The 27,096-nt window shown below is 34.5% G+C and overlaps 1 protein-coding gene across 1 annotated transcript in view; it reads right to left on the bottom strand.

Moving 5' to 3' along the window:
* LOC123669863 (homeobox protein CHOX-CAD) overlaps positions 1–17,886 on the bottom strand; it is a 28,478-nt gene extending 10,592 nt beyond the window's left edge. Inside the window, exon 1 of the mRNA XM_045603389.1 lies at positions 17,553–17,886. Within this exon, the coding sequence (XP_045459345.1) occupies positions 17,553–17,886 (334 nt within the window). The remainder of the gene's footprint in view (positions 1–17,552) is intronic.
* Between the last annotated feature and the right edge of the window lie 9,210 nt (positions 17,887–27,096).

The following is a 27,096-nucleotide window of genomic DNA, read 5'->3' as shown; positions in this document are numbered from 1 at the left end:
GACGTCAGACGTAAATAAAGGACCGTTATGATAGTTTTTACGCAAATCGGCAAACGAACGACTCAACAGAAAAAAAGCGATAACAGTTGATGGGTAGGATAGATTAATGAGCTAAGTTATGGAAACAGTTGTCAGTGTTATATCACAATACAAAAGCGTTAAAACATCGATATTTTACGAACATAAATAATGGTAATCCTATAATCACCTCCTACTGTTCGCTTCTAAATTTTTTGCTACCTACTGGGAACCCTGGGGCGTACACGCCACGAGTTGAAAGCACGCTTTCAGCACTCTCTAATTTCTTTATTTAGTACATGACTAGACTGCAAAAGGCGTATTGGCCGCACACATTTTAGTAAAGATCGAAAGTGTTGATATAGATCACCCGCTGAGCGTAGGTATCCACCCTCGTTTCACGGGATTGGTGAATAGAAGTAAACAAATGAAGGATTATTTTCACGAAAGTCCCCACATTTGTACAAATAAAACAAGATAAACATAGACGTTAAGATTTTTGTATGCTTTAGAGGCTAGGTATGCATTGTGGATACGGTTACGTACAAAATACCCATAATTACTCGTGGTAAACATGACACTAATATTGATACAACATAATGCATTGTTAGTTGTGATATTGAAAAGTGGAGCTATGTATATTGATGAGATAGGTAATATGAGTACTGATTATACTAACAAAGATAAAAGCTTTTATTCGCAACCACGTGGTGTTTATTACGTTGAAGCAATACAATCGTGACTAATAATTGGTACAATTGTTGCATAACTTCACCTGTTGTGAATAATCCAAACACAATATGAAATCATCATCACCAGACTTAAATCACAATAAGTATATTTCCGGTGAAATGTTAAAGAAAGGTTTGTAGATGTGAGTTAGCGCACTAAATAAAGACAATGCTAAATGCGATTACAATAAAATGCGCCAGACAAAGTTGGCAAAGATTTAACTTTTCGGTCCCCGGGGTGCCGTTGGCGGTGATTGTCGCCGGGAGCCAGACCCCGCTTTCCCGGACCCCGGGACTCCGGAATTAATTGCTCTCACAGTGCACTCGTTCCCTTGGCTCGCGTTAAAACAGAGTGTTACAGTAAGCGCAAAATAAAATATTAGTAATGTTATGCTCAATGATATTTGCTAAGCATAATAATTGTAGCAGTGGGGCATTTAAAACAACAAAATCATAATTGATATAATGATAATTGCTTGTGTTTGAATTAAAAATATTGATTTTTTTATGTATACCATTGCTGTACTTTTATAGAAACGTGTATTTAGAAGATGAATATAAATGTTTTCTTAATACTATTTCAGAAATTGATGCAAATTAACCTCTCTTCAAATTATCTGAAGGTTTTGGAAAAATTACGAACATATATATTGATCAAAATTAAAATTTATTGGAAACTGTATTGTGTAGTTACATAACTATTATATATCTAGGCACATAGAATAATTTGAGAAATCATTTGAACGCACGCCTGAGGTATGTTGACATTTTATATCAACTCAACAACTCAAGTATTTTATAAAATTTAATGTCAAAAAAGTCGAGTTTTGATATTTCGGTCTATAAACAATTGTTAAAAAGAACAATACAGTTTGCATTGCTGAAAAATTTAACTATTGCTAACATTCTGCGTGAACAGTGCCAGATTAAGCCAGCGCGGGGCCTGTAGCAAATTCTGTCAAGGGGCCCTTGGTTTGCTTTAGGTTCTCAAGTTTAAGGTATTAAATAAAACAAAACTGTTACAAATAAACTTTTCTGGATTTAATATGGGCAAATTTAGAGATAACACTTTCAATATCGACTTCTTTAAGCAAATCGTGCTATATATTCAACAAAGTGAGATGATTAGGACGTCCTTGGCCCATCGTGTTCCTTAATTCATTTTTAATACGTTTCAATGTCGAAAAAGAACGTTCGCCACTGCAGTTAGTGATACACTATAGATGACATGATAGTTTATCAATAACATTAGTCACATCTGTTTTCAGCAGCTCTGCAAACTGCACTAATTCACCGCCTAGGCTATCCAGATGACAGAACTACTGAACCAATTTTACATCAAGTTTTGTAAGCATTTTCTTAAATTTTAATAGTTTATGAAATATTGGCAAAAAAACAAAGGCCATTTTTCCTTCTTTTAATTGTTTATAACTTTTGCATTTTTTATGTGCTAATACACGCTTTTAGAACATTTTTCTAGATGTCATTCCGGATTCAATGAGCATAATTTTAAGAGCACTGTCTCTATTTTCGACCATTTGAACTTGTCTACTGGACTTGGAAGTAAAGCATAGCATAGCATAAACGCTTCGCGTTTAAGGCATGCGAGATATTTTACGCTCCTATCTAAATTGATATTTTTTTAATTACGGTCAGACAGGCGTTGGAGCGCGGGGCCCCCCAATTCGCGGGGCCCGTAGCATTTGCTACTCTTGCTACGTGGCTAATCCGGCACTGTGCGTGAACATATTATAATATCTAAGTAGGAGCATGATATTAGAGTTACAAAAATTAATTTAAGATTTTTTCTTAGGCACATCTTCTCCCATACGAGTCTTAATAATAATATGTTGTGATGCTGAAAGAAGGAACAATGAAGCGCATCGATATAGAATTTTTCAAATGAAGAATGCAGCCATTATTATTACAGCCAGAATTAACACTTTTAAACTAAAAATACTTTTTTCACATAATATATTTGTGTATAATAAATTTATCTTTATTACATTTTATATAAATCACAGTACCACATCGTATTTATTGTATTTAAACATAACAGAGACGTGCCAAAAAAGTAAAAGAAATCGATTTTATCTGTTTCCTTCGTTTGCAATTAACGTTGCGTGAAATAACAGCCGAGTCGCTACTAGATTACACGAGCATATATATTATATTGTAAAACTAATATTAAACCCTATATTATTTAAAAAATATACTAATCTCATTCCGCTTACCTGTTATATATTTTGATGTAATCTCAGTAAATTAGCATAATTAAATCACGATTTTATATATAGCTACAAAGATGTTTTAAGTGTTTTTAAATATTTATAGGTATGCATATCTTTATATTAAAAATATTAAACATAGGCTGACCATCATTAAAATACGTTGAAATTTTTGTCTAATGTTTATATAGGTAGATAATAAATATTTTAGTTATAACAGTGCGAAAAGAACTAAATTTACGAATAATTCTAGCAATAAATAACAGAACAAATAATTCTATTAAACTTATTATATTTTGCGCATATTTGACTTTGACGCCAGCAGTGTTTTGCATTTTTGTTCAAGCAAAGTTCATTTCCCTTGGGAATTTTTGGATAAAGAAAAATAGTCGCCTATGTGCGGTATTCTGGACATTCTACTACCCGCTACCTACTACAAATTTTGTACTTTTTACGGGGTAGAGTAACAATAGTCACTGTCATCATCCTAACAAATGCATGCTTTTTATAATATAAATAAAATATGATTAATAAATTATTAGGTAAATAAAATTAATTAAGAGGTCTTATATGTAATTATAACGTATGAACGCTTATTCAAATCAATTTATTTCTCTAGGAAAGATTATTAACTTTAAGTACCTAATTAAAAAACTACAATATTAGTTTGGGAGACTTGTTTTTTTTTTTTTTTTTTTTTTTAATTATACCTTACTTGACGTTGGATCTATTTATTATCTAAACATTAAACATTTCTACTTCATATTCCTTGTATTGAGGCAACAACATCAGTCAGTTCAGCATAGTAGTCCACAGCTGGACATAGGCCTCCACAAGTTCGCGCCAGGGTTTGGAGGACGTCCCACACTGCGTTTGCATTTGTAAATACATACAAGCTAATAATTTATACCTATATTAAAATAAAAACTTAAATTTAGGAACTCAATCGGTATATCGTGTTATGATTTAGTATTGACTGACCTTTTATTTTTGATTACAATTTATGTGCAATATAAATTAAGATCTCGAAACATGTAAATCATTTTAACTGTTTAATGTAAAAACTAATTTTTATAACTGTTTTAATTTATTTCAAATTGAATTTGTACGTTACGAAATAAATTTTAGATATCGATGTTTTTACGGTCTTGTTTTTGTTAAGTATAGCTGTATACATTTTGACTTAAAAATGGTTTTTATTACATGACAAGTCTTTAAGTTTGTATAGGGGAAAACCGAGATAGATGCCTCACTTTTTGAAATAGCCACCTAAGTTTAAAAATATGATTTTTATAAGAATAATTTTTATTAATGTAGCTAGCTCAATCCTTTATGTTAAATTATTACTATTTTTTTTAACCTACCCAACGCAGATTAAGCAGAAATTAGCTTTTCGTGAACCCTTTTTTTGAAGATAGATGCCTACCTATATGGATAGTTGCCCCACCATGAAAATAGTAAGTAGGATAGATGCCCTTTAAACCGTGTAAACGAAAAACCTAAACCAAATGTTAGGTTAGGTTAGGTTAGTTCTACTCCTAAAACATCGATTGTCTCCAAGAAACATGGACCATAGTAATGAAAAACATTTTGTGTTTTTTTATATCTTTTAATTGTTATAATTAGAATATAATTTTTATATCACACAGATTATTATATCTAATTAAATTTTTAAAGCTCTTGTTTAACTAAAATATAAATTCTTAAGTTTCAACATGAGATATATATATATATATATATATATATATATTTAATCAAATTTTACAAGCATTTATTCAACAAAAGTATAAATTCTTCATTGTTGGTCTAACTTTGACGTGTTTGTAAATTTCACCACGGAGACAATCGCGTCCTTGCCACACGAATATCAGTGGGTATCTGAGGTACGGGGTGACTTCGACTCCTACTTATGCGATTAATTTTTATTTGAGTTCGGGATGTTAGGTTTTTAGAACAGTAGGCATGAGGCATCTATCCCACTGCGGCATCTATCCCGGTTTTACCATATAAATACTCATCTGACCTGACATTAATCCAGAAAAGGGCTTCCGATAACTAGAGATACTCTAAAAATCTAAATATTGATTCATATATTGATTTCATTGTGTCCGTAATTTATTCGTTTATTTGTCTAAAAACATGTATCTCACAATCAGTATTCAGTTTCATGTTTTTTGAGATAGAAACCTATTTATAAAGAAAGATTAAGAGTTGGTAAGAGCATATCTGCATATAGGAGCATAAAGGAGAATAAAGGTGAGCTGGGTGTCTAATATTGTAACTATATAGTATATTTATTTTGTCAAAATAGTAAATGTACAATCCAAACTCAAACAAATGCATCAATAGGTTTGTGAGCGTGATACCTACATTGGTTACTTTCTACCTTCGTCGACCGTAATTAAAAGTGAGCATAAAGCTAATCAATTTCACTTGATAATTCACTATTAGTGGATTTAGGAGTTAAACAATATATTTATTAACAGTTTAACACTCGAACAATATAAATATCCGATATCCACAATTTTATTTTTTACAAAACCAAATTACGTTTTTCTCGCTAGCCCTTGTCAAAATTCTCGATCATGCGCTCTGTACTCTTTCTAGAGCGTTCTTTAAGAAATGACAAATTAATTTGAATTTAAAAATTGCTAGTGAAATAACTAATGTCAAATACGCCGTATACTACGGGTATCGTGCGGATATGCTTGTTTATTAAATATATATAAAAATAATATTTTGTAAATCAAATAATAAAAGTTAATTATGTGTAATACAAATAAATATAATATACATAAACAAATAATAAATGCCAGGTAGCCTACACCACCCCCCCTTCAGAGACCGTCAAGGGCGATAAAAATCTGGAAAATGAACTCGACGTCCAGAACGAGTTGTATGCTCTTTCTGAACATTTGGTAAAGGTTCTGGTTCAGAATTTGTAGAGTCAGACAGTATAAAGGCCGGCTTAATGCGGTCTATTGATACCGTGACTTCTTTACCTTTTAAAAGTATTTTGAAAACTTTGTCATCCCTTGACAAAACCGTATGGGGGCCTGAATATGCAGGATGGAGAGAACCACGCGATGCGTCTTCACGGAGGAAAATGTGATCGGTGGTAGCTAGTTCTTTATAAACAAAGACTTTCGGGCTACCGTGACGAGAAGCGGGCGAAGGTTTCAATCGTAATACAATCTGTTTAAGGCGAGCGGAGAAGTCAGAGAGATCCGTTGTACCGCCGTCAGTAGGCTGAAAGAATTCGCCCGGTAATCTTAACGGCTCCCCGTAAACAAGCTCGGCAGATGAGCACTGAAGATCCTCTTTGAAGGCACTACGAATGCCTAGTAGAACCCATGGCAGAGATTCTGTCCACCTGTCATTAGCATGACAAACGATGGCAGCTTTGAGTTGACGGTGGAATCTTTCCACCATGCCATTGCACGCTGGATGATACGCAGTCGTGCGCTTATGCTCGAAACCAGTGGTCTTTGAGAGGCACTGAAATAACGCCGACTCAAATTGACGACCACGGTCGGTTGTAATTGTAGATGGACAACCGAATCGAGCGATCCACGTTGACAGGAGTGCTTGGGCCACTGTTTCCGCAGTAATATCCGCGATCGGTACTGCTTCCGGCCACCGAGTAAATCGGTCTACTGCCGTTAGACAATACCGATAGCCTTGCGAAAGTGGTAAAGGGCCAATAATGTGAATGTGGATTTGGGTGAAACGAACTTTAGGCAAGGTGTACGTACCGAGAGGTGAAGTAACGTGTCGATTGACCTTGGCTTTCTGACATGCTAGACACGCGCGAGCCCATTCACGGCAGTCTTTGCGTATGCCAGGCCGAACGAATCGTTCTGCAACGAGTTTTATTGTCGCACTAGCGCCAGGATGACTCAGCGAGTGAAGGCTCTCAAAAACTTGCTTGCGAAAAATCTTAGGTACATAGGGTCTAGAGGTCGGTGTACTGACGTCGCAATACAACGGAACTCGACTTCCAGGTACCATCAGCTTCTCTAAACGCAGAGACGAACCTGCTGTCAGAAGAGTTTGGAGCTCTGAGTCGCACGATTGGGCTTGGGCTATGTTCTCGATACTAACCGGTTTACCTAGTTATTCAATTCTCGACAAGGTATCGGCAACTACGTTACTCTTGCCAGATATGTGTCGGATATCGGATGTGAATTGAGCTATGAAATCGAGGTGTCTATACTGTCTAGGTGAACAGTTTTTCTTCCTTTCATGGAATGCAAAACTGATCGGCTTCTGGTCAGTATAGATAACGAAATGCCGGGCCTCGAGCATAAATCTGAAATATTTAATGCCTTCATATATGGCGAGCAATTCCCAATCGTATGGTGAATATTTCACCTGTGATGGGCTCAGCTTCCGCGAGAAGAAGGCTAGTGGCTGCCATGCCCCGTTCTTGTACTGTTGCAGGGCTGCACCAATTGCCTTATCGGAGGCATCTGTCACCAAGGCAAGTTTAGCAGTACAGTCAGGGTGTGCTAATAAAGCTGCCTCTGCGAGGCTGTTCTTACATGCGATGAAGGCTTCAAGGGCCTCCCCAGTAAGATTTATAGGTTGTGACCCTTTGACAGAACCCGTCAGCAACGCATGTAGTGGAGCCTGGACTGCCGCTGCTTTAGGAAGAAATCTCCTGTAAAAATTGAGCATGCCCAAAAATGCCCTGAGCTGACGTACCGTAGTTGGAGTTGGAAACTCTTTGATCATCTGTACCTTGGATTCCAAAGGTTTGGAGCCGTTCTCGGAGATTGAGTAACCTAAAAATTTTACCTCTGGCACACCGAAAACGCATTTTGCCGTATTCACTAGCAAGCCATATTCTCTTAGCTTGGTGAAAACTTGGCGGAGATGGTGTTCGTGCTGCTGCTCATCCTTAGAAAAAACTAAGATATCATCCAGATAAACAAAGACAAAGTCTAGACCTCTAGTGACTTCGTCTAGAAACCTTTGGAAGGTCTGACCCGCATTCCGGAGTCCGAAGGTCATAAAAGGGAATTCGTATAGACCGAATGGAGTAGTAATCGCGGTCTTCGGAATGTCTGCTGGATCGACAGGTATCTGATTGTATGCCTTCAGTAAGTCGATGGTGCTAAAAATTTTGCAGCCCACGAGATTGTGTGCAAAGTCGTGGATGTGTTTAATCGGATACCTGTCAGGCACAGTTCGGGCATTTAGCATACGGTAGTCACCACAGGGACGCCAACTGTTGTCTTTTTTAGGCGCTAGGTGAAGAGGAGATGCCCAAGGACTCTGTGAAGGTCGAGCCGTCCCGTTAGCAAGCATAGCCTCGAACTCCTGTTGAGCAATTTTGAGTTTATCGGGTGCTAATCTACGTGGAGTACAAGATACTGGAGGGCCTGGAGTGGTGCGAATATGGTGTACAGTATTGTGTTTTATGTCGCGATATGTACCACTTGGACGGGTGATTTCGGGAAATTCCTCAAGAATTTTGTGATACCGAGTCTCACCGGTCAAGATTTTGACAGAGGCTATATTACTACAACTAACGACTTTGGCTGTGGATGAAAGTGAAGTTATACTATCTAACAAGCGTTTGTTACGACAATCAACAATAAGAGCATAAAAATTCAAAAAGTCTTCGCCTATTATAGGCTTAGTTACATCGGCTACAACAAATCGCCAATTAAACAATCTTCGCAAGCCAAAGTCTAGATTAAAGTGTACAAAACCATATGTAGCTATAATAGAACCATTTGCAGCACACAGATTGTAATCCGTTTTTGCACGACGATATTGAAGAAGGGACCGAGGGTAGACACTTAGATCGCTTCCTGTGTCGATCAAAAACTGCACCTTCGAAGCTCGATCTGTGAGAAATAGGCGACCAGTAGCAGAGGATGGGCAGTCAGCAGTCGCCATTATTGACCGCCCCTGGCGTTTCCCTCCTTGAAGTCGCATGGTTTTATGCATTTGCTGGCTTTCACTCCAAACTTCCAGTGGTACCAGCAAAGTGGGTACTTCCTGAAGTTTGACTGCGATCGTTTAGACCTGGATGCCGAACTGCGCTGAGATGATCTTGCGGATCTGGTATTGGATCTACTTCTTCTTTCTGATGTTAGTTGCTGGAACTGTCTCCGAAGTTCGGCTACTTCTTTAGTTAGTGCTTCAACGGCTGAGCTGGAACTGGCTTGGGGTTGGCTGGCAGACGCCACCACGGGTGACGGAGTAGCCAACTCGTGGACACGATCAGCTAAATCTGCCAAATCGTCGATGCAGGTTGAAGATGGTTGGCCTGCGAGCACTGTCTGGATTCCGTGCGGGAGACGACTAACCCAAATGGTCCGTAGGAAGTCATCAGGAACATTAGCACCAGCAAGGCTCTTTAAATGGCGCAAAAATTGAGAGGGCTTACGGTCTCCAAGTTCCTCGTGCATCAAAAGCTGCTTAATTTTCTTTTCCTTAGATGACGCTAGCCGCTTAATCAGCTCGATCTTCAGCTTTAAAAATTTGTTAGTAGGTGGTGGACTAATAATAATATCCTTTACCTCTCTGGAAATTTCGTTGTCAAGCTGGCCCACTACATAATAAAATTTTGTAGCATCTCTTGTTATACCAGATATTGTGAACTGCCCTTCTACTAGCGCAAACCAAAGTTCAGGTTCCTCCGGGCAGAACGGGGGCAGTCTAGCGCTGACTTTAAAAATTTCAATATCACTATCGATAGATTTTTCTGTCGGCGCGGTACCGCTACATGCATCTTGATATTCTTTATCCGTCGTTCAAAAGCGGGGTCACCAGTTTAGGAGTTAAACAATATATTTATTAACAGTTTAACACTCGAACAATATAAATATCCGATATCCACAATTTTATTTTTTACAAAACCAAATTACGTTTTTCTCGCTAGCCCTTGTCAAAATTCTCGATCATGCGCTCTGTACTCTTTCTAGAGCGTTCTTTAAGAAATGACAAATTAATTTGAATTTAAAAATTGCTAGTGAAATAACTAATGTCAAATACGCCGTATACTACGGGTATCGTGCGGATATGCTTGTTTATTAAATATATATAAAAATAATATTTTGTAAATCAAATAATAAAAGTTAATATATGTGTAATACAAATAAATATAATATACATAAACAAATAATAAATGCCAGGTAGCCTACAGTGGACATGTGATAATTTTGTCACAAAATGTAATTGATTTGCGACTAAGTGAAATACCTAACAATTACGACAATAACGCCGTTTGTCAAAAGACATCATTAACAACAAACTAACTAAAATTTGATTAGTTACATATTTTAGAAACTAAATATATGTTTTTTTTATGTTTTTAGTTTACGAAATTTACTTATTTTTTTAAATACCTTAATACAATATTAAATTAATTTTATATACTGGTACGTACCTACCTGCCTACTCATTTTACTAAATTTATATTTAATTTATTCAATCTAAAACACTTAAATTATTTTAAACACTTTCGTAATAAATAAATGGGTTCAACGCCATATTTCTAAGAACTTTGTATATAAGAAGTATATTATTTTTATATAAATATGTAATTTTTGATAATATGTATTACCAGAATCTACACTCGCGTGCAACTGAATCGACTCAAGCCGTATATTGGTATATAAGTTTGATTTTTCGGAAAATAGCTTATCCGATTTTTGTAAAAGTTTTTTTTATTCCAAAGACATATATTTTTTTTCATAAATATAGCCATTTTCAAATAAACAATGAAAAAACTTTTTAAATAAATACGGTCAAACATGAGCGTTACAGAAATTACCTGTTGCGGTACCCATGAGTTGCGAGACTAAATCATGTATAAGAGCTCACATGACCCATATTTCTTATCAATCACTCGTTAGACGTTGACAGGTACACATCTACTTAAGCTCCCAGTATTTTAATCGCGATCCAATGGACAATACCTCAGATGCAGCGGTCCAAGTTGTAGGTTTGTTGCAAGCGGGCCATAATCAAAGGCAAGTCGCTCGTAAACTTAACATGAGCCAATCAGCTGTTTCATGAGTACACAGAAGGTTTCAAGAGACCGGTAGCTTCGTTCGGAGACCACAAACCAATAGACACCAGAGCACATCTGAGACGGACGATCGCTTCATTGTCTCAACTTCGTTGAGAAATCGTTATCTCACGGGCGTTGATGTGCAACAGGAGCTCAGAAAGGTTCGAGGAGTGGCTGTCAGTCAGTGGCCAATTAGAAGACGGCTGAAGAAATCTAATTTAACTCGTAAACGGCCAGCCAGAGGCCCGAAACTGACCGCAGGTCACCGTCAAGCCCGACTTTAATTTGCTCGTGAACACCTCAATTGGACTATTGAGCAATGGAGCTCCATCCTGTTCACTGATGAGAGCAGAATGTGTCTCCATGGCAATGACAGAAGAGACCGAGTATACAGGCGTCCAGGGAAACAGTTCTCGCAATGCTGTTTCGCTGAAACAGTATCATATGGCGGTGGTTCAGTCACGATGTGGGCTGGGATATCATATGAAGGGAAGACCGAGCTTGTTTTCGTGCCTGGTGGTGGTCGGAGTGGTGGTCTAACAGCTCAAAAGTACGTGGAAAACATTCTCCTCGATCATGTTGTACCTTATGCAGGGTACATACTAGAAGATTTTCTATTGATGCATGATAATGCTCGGTGCCATACAGCAAGTGTTACTCGCCAGTATCTTCAAGAAGTGCAAATTGGGACGATGATGTGGCCAGCCCTCAGTCCCGATCTGAATTACATTGAGTATTTATGGGATGAGCTCAAACGGAGGGTGCGAGCTAGAGATAAGGCTCCATCAAGCATCGTCTAGCTCAAAACTACGCTAGAGGAAGAATGGAATACGATACCTCAAGATTTTATCAAAAAAGTGATAAAATCAATGAAAAATCACATGCAAGCCGTTATAAAAGCTAGGGGAGGCAATAAAAAGTATTGAAAATTTTAATTTTCTTTACTTCTATCAAAAATAATTTTTTTATTCATTATGTTGTTGTTTTCATTTTTCTTCATTTTTTATGCATTTCTGTTAAATTAAATTTTATCAATAAATACTCAACCGATTTTTCTCATTAGGATAACATTTTTTAAAAGAAAAAATTAGGCTTTCAAACAAAAAAAAGAACAAGAAAATCGGATAAGCCATTTTTCTAAAAATCGAACTTTTATACCAATATACGGCTTGAGTCGATTCAGTTGCACGCGAGTGTATTTTCTTTTTATACATAAAGTTTATACTTTATTATTATTATTATATTCTGCCAATTCATATTCATTTTAAAACATTGAATGTTGGGTAGGTAGGTATACGTTTAAGCGTTAAAGAGTTTTTAAAATTATTACAATCAATTAGATACATATTTATCGGATGAGTATTTTTGTTTGAAATCTTATGCATACCAACGTAGTTTTCAATTTCAATCTAACATATAGATTTAAACTATTCAAAAAACACAACAATTAATGCATTCGATTCGGAATGCAAAAAATATTTGCAACACAATCGATGCAAAAAATTATATCTTTATCTCGTTAGTAATTTAAATAAAATAAAATAGATGGATACCTAATATTTGCGCAGCTTCGAACAAAGACAATTTGACCGCCAAAAACGTAGCCGGAAAAATTGCAATTAGTCTCACAAACTTCGTCTCGTCTGTTCTTTCGACCTTCCTATCGAATCTGGTCGACTGTATTTCGAGACTTGAATAATATGTCTGAATATGATGTCTGCTTACTTTTTAGGGTACCGCATCATAAGTAAAACTTAATTGTAGAAATATAGGTATGTATGCACTAAATTGTATAATTCTTTTTTTTTTTTTTGGTTCGTAATTTTCAGGAAAATGTTTGTACAACAGAATTTTAAAATACGAATAATTATTACTTATATTGAATACAAAAACAAATCATTAGAATATTTAAAATGACCGTATCATTAATGCGAACATCTTTTTTTTATTTAAAATTAATATCCACGGGCTCTAAAATGTCCATGTGTTTTGTGAAACATCATGCATTATCCTTACCTACGTATAATTGTGCTTATCCTACAAGCAATTTATTATAATACTAAAACTAAGTCGACATCGATCGACAGTCCTGTGACTGCCTAGTAAAGGTAGGACGTAGTCAGACACTGTCGTAATTTTTCTGTTACAGTACAATTTTTTATGCGTATAGCCACTATTGACGTAAACTGATTTTAAGCTTTTTTATATGTATATACATACTCATATAAGTACTCATACATGCTCACAGGCATAAAACACACACATATACATTAAATATTAAATAATATATTTATTTCTATGTATATACTTATTTATTACCTACAGGTTAGTGAGTGTTCTTCCTATGTATACCACATACTCGACTGATATCACTATTTCATAGGCCTAAAGCCCACGCCTTAGCATCTTGAGCAAAGCCCTTTTTTTCAAGCTATTAAAAAAAATTTTTTACTACTGCTACTTAAAAAATATATTCTAATATATCTTATATTATTTATTTTTATTTGTCAACTCCGAGGCAAAGGAAACAAAGTTTATATGCCTTTTTTTCATCTGTTTTACAATACATGTACCTACTATTCTATTTATATATATATTTTATATCTTACTAGCGACCCAAACCGGCTTCGCACGGGTGCAATGCTGTTACTAAATATAAAATATAATAATTATATAATTATATGTAATATATGCGCAAAAAATGTGTTTATTTACGACATCACATTAGAAATCTCTAAGACTATCTAGTGTTCCTCTACTATATTATGCAAGTATTACACATATAAACCTTCCTATGGAATCACTCTATTTACTAAATACAAACCGCATCAAAATCCGTGGCGTAGTTTTAAAGATCTAAACATACAGACAGCGGGAAGCCTTTGTTTTATACTCTGTAGTGAAATATAAAATTCTCGTGCAACAATGTTAGTTACATACTCTTCCGAAGCGGCTGGACCGATTTTTATGAACTTTTGTGTGCATTTTGGGTAGGTCTGAGAATCGGCCAACATCTATTTTTTATACCCCTAAGTTATAAGGAGGGGGGGATTAAGGAGTGTTAATAACATATAGGGCAAAACAACGTTTGCGGAGTCAACTAGTCATATATATAAAATATTCGTGTCACATTGTTAGTTAACATACCTACTCCTCCGAAACGGCTGGAGCGATTTTTATGAAATTTTGTGTGCATATCGGGTAAGTCTGAGAATCGGCCAACATCTGTTTTTCATACCCCTAAGTTATAGGGAGGGGGGGGGTTAATGACATATATGGCAAAACAACGTTTGTAGGAGTCAGCTAGTAAATTTATATAAAATATTCGTGTCACATTGTTAGTTAACATACTCCTCCGAAACGGCTGGACCGATTTTTATGAAATTTTGTGTGCATATCGGGTAGGTTTGAGAATCGGCCAACATCTGTTTTTCATACCCCTAAGTTATAGGGAGGGGGGGGGGGGGGTTAAGGGGGTTAATGACATATATGGCAAAACAACGTTTGTAGGAGTCAGCTAGTAAATATATTATATATTATATTATAGCCTATAGGTAGATATATTAGATATTATAGGTCTATTGCGTTATAGATTTTTCTAATCTACTTTTCTGGTCATATTCATAATATAAATCACCTTTCAGATCCGTTCCACTTTCTGAGCATTCACCGAGGATACCACCAGGGGGTGGAGAACTGCCGGCTTTTTCGTTGAGGGCCCGGACGCGATATGGTCTCGGCGTAACTCTTGCGCACTTCTCCTGCTGTTTATCAATTTTGCATCATTTATCTTATACCATATCTTTTGTCTCATGCAAGAGGCGGGAGTGTTCCTCAAATTTTCCCTGTATGTTTTTAACTTCGTCGATAGATAGATAGCGTTGCGACAAAGTATGCCACGTCTTATAAATACGCGTTATCAAATATCATTCAAAAAGTGCTTATTATATTACGATAGATGGCGTCGTAGCTTGCGAAGGCTGCGCCAATGTTCATGCTCGGGGTCACTAGTTTTAGGGAGTGTGAGGAACATCACATCGGGGTGACCAGTTTGGAGGTGTGATGGAAGGAACAGGGTGTGAAGTTCATCCTCATCCACTATCGAAAATGGAAGATCCTTCGACCAGACGGGTGTTGAATCTGGTGGGCTACTGCCCCGACGGTTGTTGTCAGGTTCTTGTATATATCTTCAATCGCTCGGATAACTTTAATATTGCGATGTAGGATACGTCAGTTTTTAGTTTGCATGTTGCGAGATAGGCGTCGCTACATATTGAACATGACCACGATCACGTCCCCGCATCGTCATGTAAATACGCGTCATCAAAGATTACTCAAAAAGTACTTATTATATCTCGACCATATTTAAATGAAACCATCTGATAAGTATTAGCTTTTGATTTATACAACAAACATTAAAATCGGTGCACTTAGTAAAAAGATATAAGGTATAATACAAGGTAGGGTTACGACAAAACATTCAAGTAAATACGCATTATGAGATATAGCTCAAAAAGTACTCGTTCAATCTCGATAAAATTTAAATGAAACTACATGACAAGCATTAGTTTTCGATTAAAATAAGAATCATTAAAATTGGTAAACCCAGCAAAAAGTTATGCAGTATAATACAACGTAAATCGACGAAAAAATAGTCAAGTAAATAGGTACGCATTATTAGATGTATCTCTAAAATTAGTCGTTAGATCGCATTTAAATTTAAATAAGACTATACGACACGCAACACCTTTTGATAAAAACAAAAATCATCGAAATCGGTCCACCCAGTCAAAAGTTCTGTGGGAACATAAATTTAAAAAAAAAACAGTCGAATTGAGAGCCTCCTCCTTTTTTTGGAAGTTAGTTAGTTAAAAATAACAGTATAAAATTTTTTACGTTGTAATTATAAGCTAACTCGATACATTTTGGAAATATGTAAGAAACAATACGTCTTAGATAAGAGTAAAAATAAATAAAGTAGGTACTCTGCTTATCCTATATACAGAAATAAAATAGAATATAAAATAAAAATTTAATTTAATTTTCAAACTATAGCTATGCACATTTTGTCACGGTCTGGTGAACTATGTCGACAGAGCCGAAACCCGACGGTCGCGGGTACGATTACCGTTCGGAGTAGAAATTTGTGTTTAAACAAATATTTATTTCCCGTCTGGTTGTTAGTCCTTGTGGGTGTCCCACCGTGTCTCGGAGAGCACGTTAAGCTATCGGTCCCGGTTTTTATCATGTATTATACACCTGATAGCGATCGTTCGTTATAGTAGGTATATATAGGTGTATAACCCGCATTGGAGCAGCGTGTTGGATTAAGCTCTGATCCTTCTCCTGCATGGGGAAAGAGGCCTATGCCTAACGGTCAGTATATCTCCTACAGATTACAGGCTGAAGCTAATTTTTTGTCGTTCAACATACGATAATGTTGATAGTCACAAATATATATATACAAATGTTAAATCATGAAAAATATTGGTGTCACTGGTCCTAGAAATCCTTCCTGTATAGATTATATAAAGCTAAATAGGAATACATCACACCATTTTTATACCACATTAATTTGTATTATCGAAACTACAAAAACGTAAACTCTAGTAAGTAAAAGTAGACTAGGTATGTCCTCTAACCTAACTTTACTACTACTTTTTAAATTGAGTATTTTGTAAGCTTTTCAACTCAGACCTACCTAAGGTGAATATTTTATTCTGTAAGGTTACCAATTTTTCAACATTGGGATTAAGAATTGAGGGTAAATGATCATAAATTTTTTTACCTGTAGGTATTAACAAATATTGAAATGACATCTAGTTTTTTGTAAGGACTAAGCGAGTGTGAGTCAAATACACGGTAGTGTGTGTAATGTTTTTATCTTTTGATTTATTATTTATATTCAAATTAAAAAAAAAATCGAATTTTTCACTCCTCTATATAAACTATACCTAAGTGTGCGAAATTTCATACTCCTCCGTCCGCGCAATTTTCGTAAAAAGGGGTACCTACAAAGTTTTTGCTTGAAGAAGATATATAGGCTCCTACAAAATAGATGTCATTTAAATATTTATATCTACATATAAGACTATATTTATATATTCCGTTATGTTTGATATGTAATAATAACACGATAATCAAACATTATTTATAAATTAAATTCTGAACAATAAGACAATTTTTCACTTTTTTTATTTTTCATTATGATGACCAGTAAAATATTTTACTTCCAAGCACTACTTATATGTAGTCTTATTATCCAGTTATCTACAAGTAAAAGCATAACATAATGAAATCTTAGTTAAATGTACCTACCTATATAGATCTGTCTTATTTATTTTTGTTTACTAATTAAAGAAAATTAAATGAAAAGAATAGTTATATTACTGCTTATACCATCATTATTTAAATTAAAAAAAAAAAAAGAATCTTTAAATGTCATTGATAAACTGAACATTCCACTAATCTATAACAAATCTAACCTAATCATGTATTGATAGACTTAAAACATATTAATGAAAGGAAGATGAAAATAAATACCTGGATTTGGCTGCGACTGGTAACTTGGCTTTTTCATCCATTCGAAAGGAGAACGTGTAGGTGCCGGTGGTTGCGAATGACGCGCTCCAGGCGACCCTTCCTCTGGACTAACCTGATCACCCCGAGCAGGAGATGGTATTTCTGCAACGTCTCTTTCCCCAGGTTCCCTTTTAAAATGATGTGAATCTGCAGCCCACTCCCCTGCCGTCTGTGCTCCGTTCCAAGAACACCATTGCTGTTCGTCAAAATTCTGTGGTTGCCAACTATACCATCCGGCACCGTACTGGCCGCTCTTGCCCGGGTACATGGCGAGCGAATTAACGTAATTAACCATGCTTCGATCACTGTCCGGGCATCACAAACAAACTCGCTGTCACAACACTACCGTCCACAGGCTTCCCCGTTACGTGTAACATACAGTGCGTAATCTGTCCCGACTGAAGAGAGACCGACTGAAGCGAGATCGACTCGAACTCACTGCCGCGAGGGCCGTAAGTGGGGCGGAGGCGGATTTCGTACGACCAATGAAAGGCGCCCTGTAGAGCCCGCCCCCATACCAGCTCGCCCGACGCGCCCCACGCTATCATTTAATTTGCCTAATTAAAACAAAAATAATGGACACCGCTGTAATGAACTCGGACTAAACACGACTGAAATATTTTTATTTTTAATATATTGGAGCTGCAAGAAAATATATAGTAGCCGTAAACTATTTTTGTGCCTAATTTACTTCAGCATAATTTATATAAGTAGGATAAGATAGCTAATATATAGTAGGACTTGTAGATACGAATTAAATTAATTTTATTTATTTATTTAACGATTTCAAAAAAAGGAGGAGGTTATTCAATTCGACCGTATATATATATAAATATTTTATGTACCTATGTGTGGGTATAACTCCGTCGTTTATGAGCCGATTTTGATATTATTATTATTATTATTATTATTTTATTTTTTTTGTTGGAAAGGAGATATTCCTAGTTTGGTACCCATGATAAGGAAACCAGGATCTGATGATAGCATCCCAGAGAAATCGAAGGAAACTCTCGAAAATCCGCATAACTTTTTACTGGCTGTACCAATTTTGATGATTTTTAATTTAATCGAAAGCCGGTGTTTATCATGTGGTCACATTTAAATTTCATCGATATCTGATTACAACTTTTAAAATAATCTTTGATAATGCGTATTTAATTGACTATTTTTCGTCTACCTACGTTGAATTAATTGTCGATATAATTGAAGTCGGTTTTTTTTTCGTTTGCCTGCAAACACAATTATTTGTTCTTATAAAGGTACTTCAACGACTTATTCACTATTAACAATACAGGGTTCAAATATTCGTAAAATAAGTTTATGGTGAACTAGTCACTTACAGAAGTACCTACACAACACTTAGGTACATGAAAGAACTTTGTTCTACCGTTACATCAATAAAATATTAACCAACAAAATCCAAAACCAAAGAAACAGCAAAAGCACTTAATTAAAATTAAAATAACTTTAGAATGTAGTTAACGAGTGCATTACAAAAGTTCGAATGAAAATAAGAATAACATACCAAAGATTTAAGATTATTTATATCACAATCCCGAGGATTTGAAGTTAATTTATCGAAGTACCTACTTAAGAAATATTAAAAAAAAAATCGGATAACTAATAGCTAAGTATAAATCAGAAGCAGATTTGCGAATAGGTAAGTACCTAACTTAGGGTTAAGTACCTACCAGCATACAATTTAGAATAAAAAACGATATAGGTAGATATTTGTTACGCGTTTTACTTTGTTACGCTTCAGTCTATAATATCCCACAGCTGGCATAGGCCTCTTTCCCCATATATGAGAAGGATCAGAGCTTAATCCACCACGCTGCTCCAATGCGGGTTGGCGGATATATTCCTACTATGAGTAACGATCACTATCAGGTGTACATGATAACAACCGAGACCGACAGCTTAACCTGCTCTCCGAGGCATGGTGGAGAGACCCACAAGGACTGCACAAACACCCAGACCACTGCAAACATCTGCATGGCCAATAGAAATGTTTGTCAGCCAACGAAACTTCCACAAACCAGTGCTGTGACCGTTGCGCCAACGCGTCGTCATTACTACAGTACCAATTACCACAAGTATTTTATTGTATTTAATATTTATTATTATTATTATTTTTTTTTTAATTATAAAAACTAAGAGATTTAAATTTAAAATATAAATGTATATATTGACGCTCCCTGGGAATAAGGTCGTAAACTGCTATGTTTTGCATTTTCGGCATCTAGGTCGACGTAGTCGTCGTAATGCATCTTCTGATTTTTTTCAAAGATTTTATTTCTAAAAATACATGAAGTTATAACAATTAATATTTTTATTCTCCGGAAATCAATCATAATAATATCGTAGTCATATAATATGGAACGAACATTATTATATAAAAATGAAAGTTTGTCTGTATGTCCTTTATAGAATCGTAAACTATGCATTTGATCATGTCATGATCTTCAGCAAAGTGTTGTGCATAAGCCTACAAAGATTTACAACTAAAAAAACAAAAAACAAAATAAAAGGCGTAGCAACGCGAGCACGGTACAGCAAGCGTTTTATAGGTACATTAATTCTCTACAACCATGTCTTACGCAATCAGTGAATAACGAATAACAAAATATTAGATATCTTACGGGAAAAAAGAGAGTTTTTTCCTGTTATCATTTTTAGATGACCATGCGACCATTCTAAATATTATAGACGCAAATTGTAAGCTTATTAAGGCGAAAGCGTTCGTTACCTATTATCTTTTGACCGATAAAAATTGCTCTATGCAAAATAGTAAAAAAAAAACCAATCAAGTGCGAGTCGAACTCGCGTACGAAGGGTTCCGTACCTATCACTGACTAGGTAAAATATTTAGACTTTGTTTGTCTAAATATTTTTTATTTTAATTTTATTATTTATTATTAGAGAAATATGCAATTAAGTGTTTTGTGAATATTTCAAGTGCCTACCAGTTACCATTTATTGATATTGAGCTAAAATAGGCAAAAAAATGTTGTTTTTTGTATGGGAGCCACCCTTATATATATTTATTTTATTTTGTTTTTGGTATTTGTTGTTATAGCGGCAATAGAAATACACAATTTTTTAAAATTTCAACTGTCTAGCTATCGCGGCTCTTGAGTTACAGCCTGGTGACAGATAGACGGACGGACGGACGGACAGCGAAGTCTTAGTAAAATAGGGTCCTGTTTTTACCCTTTGGGTACAGAACCCTAAAAACTACCTGCTACCGCCCTCTGTCCAATTTCATAAGTACACGTTCTTACACTTTCAAGCAAGAAAACAATAAACCTATTGTCTATCTAAATACTTGTCTAATTTTCCTGGTTGCTATTAATACTTCAATAGTTACAACAACAATAAGAGAAGAAAGAATTAATACCTACCTGGATATTAAAATTGTATGATAAAAAAGCTATTGACTAAAATATTTAGATAAGATTATTCTACATTCATACAATACCTTTAAACATAAGAATGACAATTTAAGCAATAGTAGATAATTCTTACATAGTATTTGTAAAGAGATTAAAAAGTGGCTTTATTATTTGTTGTTTATCTCTGCATAGATAATATTTAATCGTAAGTGACGAGTGTCAAAGTCATTCAATGTGAAGTCAATTGTATGTAGGACACAGTTCTAGTGTTCTGGAGCGAAGAATCGCCTCAACACTGGCGCTCGAATTTTTTATACCTCATTTTAGGGTTACTTTGTGCGATTGGAAACTTAAGTAACAAATTTATTATTACTTCTCGTGTTTATTTTGCAATTATTACTATTTATTTATATTAAAACAATCGATATTCTTGTGAATATAGTTAAAATAACGGCTCTTCCATCAACCCTAGATTAAGATTCATAGAATAACATACATAAAATATGATGGAAAAAGCAAGAGACGCAAACTCAGCGTCTGGTCGGCCCCCCGACATCCACTGGGCCAAGAATGTAAAAGTTAAGGGGATCCCAGACAATTTCGGCAGTTTTCATGTGCTATAAAGTATACGTTAAAGTTACGTTAAAAATATCAAATAAATATTTGTTGTAACTCGGATTCAGTTTATTAATGTGACTGTAAGATAATTTTATAAAACTCTCTAATTAAAGAGAAATAATTGTTTACCTGGACCTCCTTTCGCGTACAAAAATCGTATAGGCTTTCTAATTTTACTACTTACAATAGTGAATATTTTTTTTATTAATTAAGAATCCTGTACTTAATATTTCTACAGAAGGGTTTTTTATTAAGTGCAGTATTTTATTAGAAAATCGTAAAAATATAATTTCTGGTTATTTGCCGGGCGACAGGCGGCCCGCGGCAGACGGCCAGAGGCCTTTGTACGGGGAACTTGTGTCGCTCGTCATCGCACGCTGCTCTTCCTTACGCGCAAATCTATTTACTTTTTTTAATCCAAGATAGGCATGAAAATGTAACAGGCAGACAGACTTACTGTTGAATTTTGCAATTGTATTTACTTCAAATAAAAAAATAATTTAAATTATTAATTTTGAGCTGTGTAAATGTAAAGCTGCTTAGTTTGTGGTCTAAGATCCGAACCTAAAGTCGATCTTCACCGAGCCGATAATAGAATAAAATATAAATTTAGTATATCTATACAAATAAAATTGGAGCGGCTGTTTTTAATATTAAAATAACCGCTTTTTACTAAATTCATATGGATGTATACACGATACATACACAAAAATAGCATTTTGACAATTTTTGTCTGTCTGTATGTCTGCTTGTTCCGCCTAATCTCTGAAATGGCTAGACCGATTCTGACGGGACTTTCCCTGGCAGATAGCTGATAGAGTAAGGAGTAACTTAGGCTACTTTTATTTTAGAAATTTATTTATTTTATAACTGCGAACTGAACAACAAGTAACAACTAGTAATTAATATAATGTTATAGCCTAAATGATCGACAAGACAAGAAGAAAATTAAATAATAATTATGGATGATCACAACGTGTACGCAAGCTCTTGGTATAGGAAACGGATCGATCGCATGTCCTAGTAGTACAAGCTAGAGCCGGTAGATGGCCGAGTTTAATAACCTTTACGTAATACTGATCAGGTGAAGTGCGGGTGGGTGGGGTGTGGCAAAGTCTAAATGCTCAAGGTCATTGAGAAGGGGGAGCCTCTTAAGTTAGAGATATTAAAGCCTACAAATCGGTTACATGTCTTTCATTTTGTTTTTAATTTTAATTCAGTTACTATAAATAGTTTTCAAAACGCTCCAAAACCAAAAGTATATACACAATATTGTTATAATATATTGTAAACATTTAAATTTGGAATTCTAACAATTATTAACATATTGGATTTTGTATTGATATTACTCATAATGTTTATTCGTTTAATACCGGAACAGTACAAAAGATGTCGACACCATCTTTCGAACTGTTAATATTAATTTACCATTAGTGACTCGCCATCTTTATTATCTGTTTTGTAGGGTACTTACTACTTACCCAAGAAATATGCTTCTAATATATTAAATATGCTTCTAATATGATAAATATGCTTCCAATAATTTTATAAGATTGTATTGATTGTAATTTCATTAGATTGTAGTGTTCTTAATGTAATTGTTATTAGTTGAAGCACCGGAAGAGCATAAAGATGGTAATACCATCTTCCGAATAGTTAATACTAATTTTCTGATTGGTCAGTCACCATTTTGTAATCTATTGGCGCGATTATTGTCCTATAAATATGATAATTTGTAAGTAAAGAGGCTTTATATATATACTAGCTGTGACCGCTGCGCCAACGCGTCCCTAAACTACTTACATAACCGTAGCAACAATAGCAAGATCGAATACTAGGATGTATAGGCTGACATCCCTGACGCCTCGACAAGAAAGGGCCTTGTACAATGGATATTAAAATATTTATATAATAAGATATGTAGGTACCTATATCGAAACTTCATCGACTTAGCTTATTTTATAGAAAAAGTTCCAAAGTGATAATCCAATTCTGATAACGCTCTATTAACTGATAAAAAATAAAAACAAATAGGTAGGGACTCGTATCACAAGTATGACCAACAAACAATACTTATAATATTTTATTAAAGTAATCGTTAGGTATTAACCATTAGGTACAATCAATACAATCGCAAAAAAATATGGCTGTATGAAGTTCGCTAGATCACCCGGTAAATAGTAAATAAGTATACCTACTCGTACATCAAAATGTACATACCTTTCATAATAATTCGTTAATACCTATTACATTTTATACTAGCTGTGCTCGCGACTTCGACAGCGTGTAATTAAAAAAAATATGGTCAAGTTCGCAGTTACAAAAAAAAAATTAAAAAGTCTAAAATAAAAGTAGCCTAAGTTACTCCTTATTACATCAACTATTTGCCAGTGAAAGTCTCGTCAAAATCGGTCCAGCCGTTACAGAGATTAGCCGGAACAAACAGACAGACAGACAGATAGACAGACAGACAAAAATTATAAAAAATGCTATTTTGGTATATGTACCGTGTATACATACAATATGCATTTCGTAAAAAGCGGTTATTTTAATATTACAAACAGACACACTAATTTTACTTATTTGTAGTATAGATAAGTAAGTACCTATTGGGCATCTATTGGGCATAAAAGTACTGAAAAATTTAGACAAGAATTCCTACCAAAATTAGTAAATATGATAGAAAAAAGGGACTGATACGAGTCGTCATACTAACATTTAGTGCCCGTTTCACCAGTTGCCTAGTTGCCTTTAAATCTGAGGTATGACGGTATTCAACACATAAAAGTTTATGATGTATTTTACTTCTTCACCATCGAATTCCAATTTTCTTGTGGGATATTTCTATTCGAGATTATAAATCTAAAGGTTGTATTCAGTTATTTATAGAGGAAAAACAGGCCCTAGTACCTCCTGCGCTTAATAAAATTCGATTTTTAATTCGATTCGAATTTTGTTTTAGGTAAATGATTATTTGGTGATATGGTGAACTTATTTCATAATTCACATATTATTAGCAAAGATTTTTTGTATCCCCAGAATGATAACCTAAAGTTAAAAATAGTACTAAGAGATTATTTTCAACTATTAATTCTTATTCTAGTCTATCCTTAGACCACAAAGACAAACGCTTAAAAGCGAGAGTAGTCAGTAGGTACCTCGTAGGTAACTTCTAAAGGTTTAGAAACCTACCCCTCTTTAGAGATCCTTGAGATCCTTACTAACAAAAGATTTATACACGTATGACTCTCAGCAATAAAAATACGTTTTCTCATGGATATCATTATATCAAGTAAATCAAAAAGATTTCACTTTGCCCAACAAATTAAATCGTAGGATTTAATTACTACTACTTTCATACATCTATAAAAACGGCAAAAAATAATGTCTGTTTATGGGAGCCCCCCTTAAATATTTGTTTTATTTTAATTTAAGTAATTGTTTATTTTTAAAATGAATTTATAACCAAATATGCTTTTATATCTCAAGCTTCTATCTGTTGCGATTATCAATATGGTGCAAAAACGAGAAAAAAATCACGTTTGCTGTATATGGACGCCCCCTTTAAAATTTATTTGATTGTGTTTTTATATTTTATTATAGCAGGAACAGAAGTACGTCATCTGTGAAAATTTCAACTGTCCCCTTTTAACCTTTAGGTACGGAACTCTAAAAATGGCAGCTGCGTGCATTTAGAAACTTATTAATAAAAACTAGCGTTTTCAACATAAACATTAAATTGAACAGAAATTAAAATTATTTTTACCTTTATACCTCTTTGTTTTTTAACCTATTAAGTATAGGTTATAACTACCTATTATGTTTTTAATATTTGTTGTCTATGGTAGCTCACTTACATGTAACAATAATCTGTGGCGTATACACTGACCGTGGTTTCTCTATGCTCCATGGACCGTGGAGGTACGTCGGCCATAGAGTAGAACATGGAGCATAGAGAGAAGGAGAACGATCTTTCTCTATGCTCCATGGAGTAGAATAAATATTAAAATGACGTCGGCTTAACGGTTTACGACCGCCAGAGGCATGACAATCAAATAAATTTTAAAGGGGGCGTCCATATACAGCAAACGTGATTTTTTTCTCGTTTTTGCACCATATTGATAATCGCAACAGATAGAAGCTTGAGATATAAAAGCATATTTGGTTATAAATTCATTTTAAAAATAAACAATTACTTAAATTAAAATAAAACAAATATTTAAGGGGGGCTCCCATAAACAGACATTATTTTTTGCCGTTTTTATAGATGTATGAAAGTAGTAGTAATTAAATCCTACGATTTAATTTGTTGGGCAAAGTGAAATCTTTTTGATTTACTTGATATAATGATATCCATGAGAAAACGTATTTTTATTGCTGAGAGTCATACGTGTATAAATCTTTTGTTAGTAAGGATCTCAAGGATCTCTAAAGAGGGGTAGGTTTCTAAACCTTTAGAAGTTACCTACGAGGTACCTACTGACTACTCTCGCTTTTAAGCGTTTGTCTTTGTGGTCTAAGGATAGACTAGAATAAGAATTAATAGTTGAAAATAATCTCTTAGTACTATTTTTAACTTTAGGTTATCATTCTGGGGATACAAAAAATCTTTGCTAATAATTGTCAGATAACTATCAAATCGTAATAATATATCGATATTTGGTGCCCTTCTCTATTGTTGAGTAGGCTGTTGATATTTTTTAAAATATCGGATTCTCGATATATCGATATTTTTAAATATAACAATATCGGAGTTTGGTATATCGAAAAAAATATCGATATTTCGATATATCGATATTTTTTCGATTTGATTTATTGCCTTTGTTTAAAAAAAAAAAAAAAAACAATCGTAAGTCGGCTCAAAAATAATTTACATAGTTTATAATTCAGAATATTTGTTAAACAATTAAATTATAAATTTATTAAAATTAAAGTTTTTAAGTATCAAATTATTGTTCAATTTTAATAAAACAATAATGCGTACCAATATTCAGCAAGAGTTTTTAAGAATACTCGTTTTTTTTATAGACGCAGTTGTTTGACTATTACGATTATTAGGAACTAAAAGATTGATTAAAAAAGCAATTCGTTCAGATGCTATAGACGTGGCAAAAAAATCAAATTTTTCAGCTTTTTTAAACAGCTTTTTTGTTTTTTGGTAAAATAATATTTAACAGGTATTTCCGATAGCACCAGAGTGAAATTTTTACTATCAATCCAAAATTTTAGTGCATTTAATGACTTTGAAATATTTGGTTGATCTAAATATTTTAATTCACCAGGTATTGTAACAAAAATTGTGACAAAAAATCATTAGACAAATTTGTCAAGAGCATATTTTAGTGTATGTCCCATAATGATGAAGTTGTTTACGAGTGTTGATTTTTAAACTTCAATATCGAACTATCGATATATCGTCCAAAACAGTATTAGTAATAAATATCGATATTTCGAAATAATATTATCGATATTTCGATATATCGATATTTTAT

This window comes from Melitaea cinxia, chromosome 4 (assembly GCF_905220565.1).
Source record: "Melitaea cinxia chromosome 4, ilMelCinx1.1, whole genome shotgun sequence".
NCBI lineage: Eukaryota > Metazoa > Arthropoda > Insecta > Lepidoptera > Nymphalidae > Melitaea > Melitaea cinxia.
Note: the sequence above shows the minus strand (reverse complement) of the source record. Positions and strands in the feature narration are given on the sequence as shown.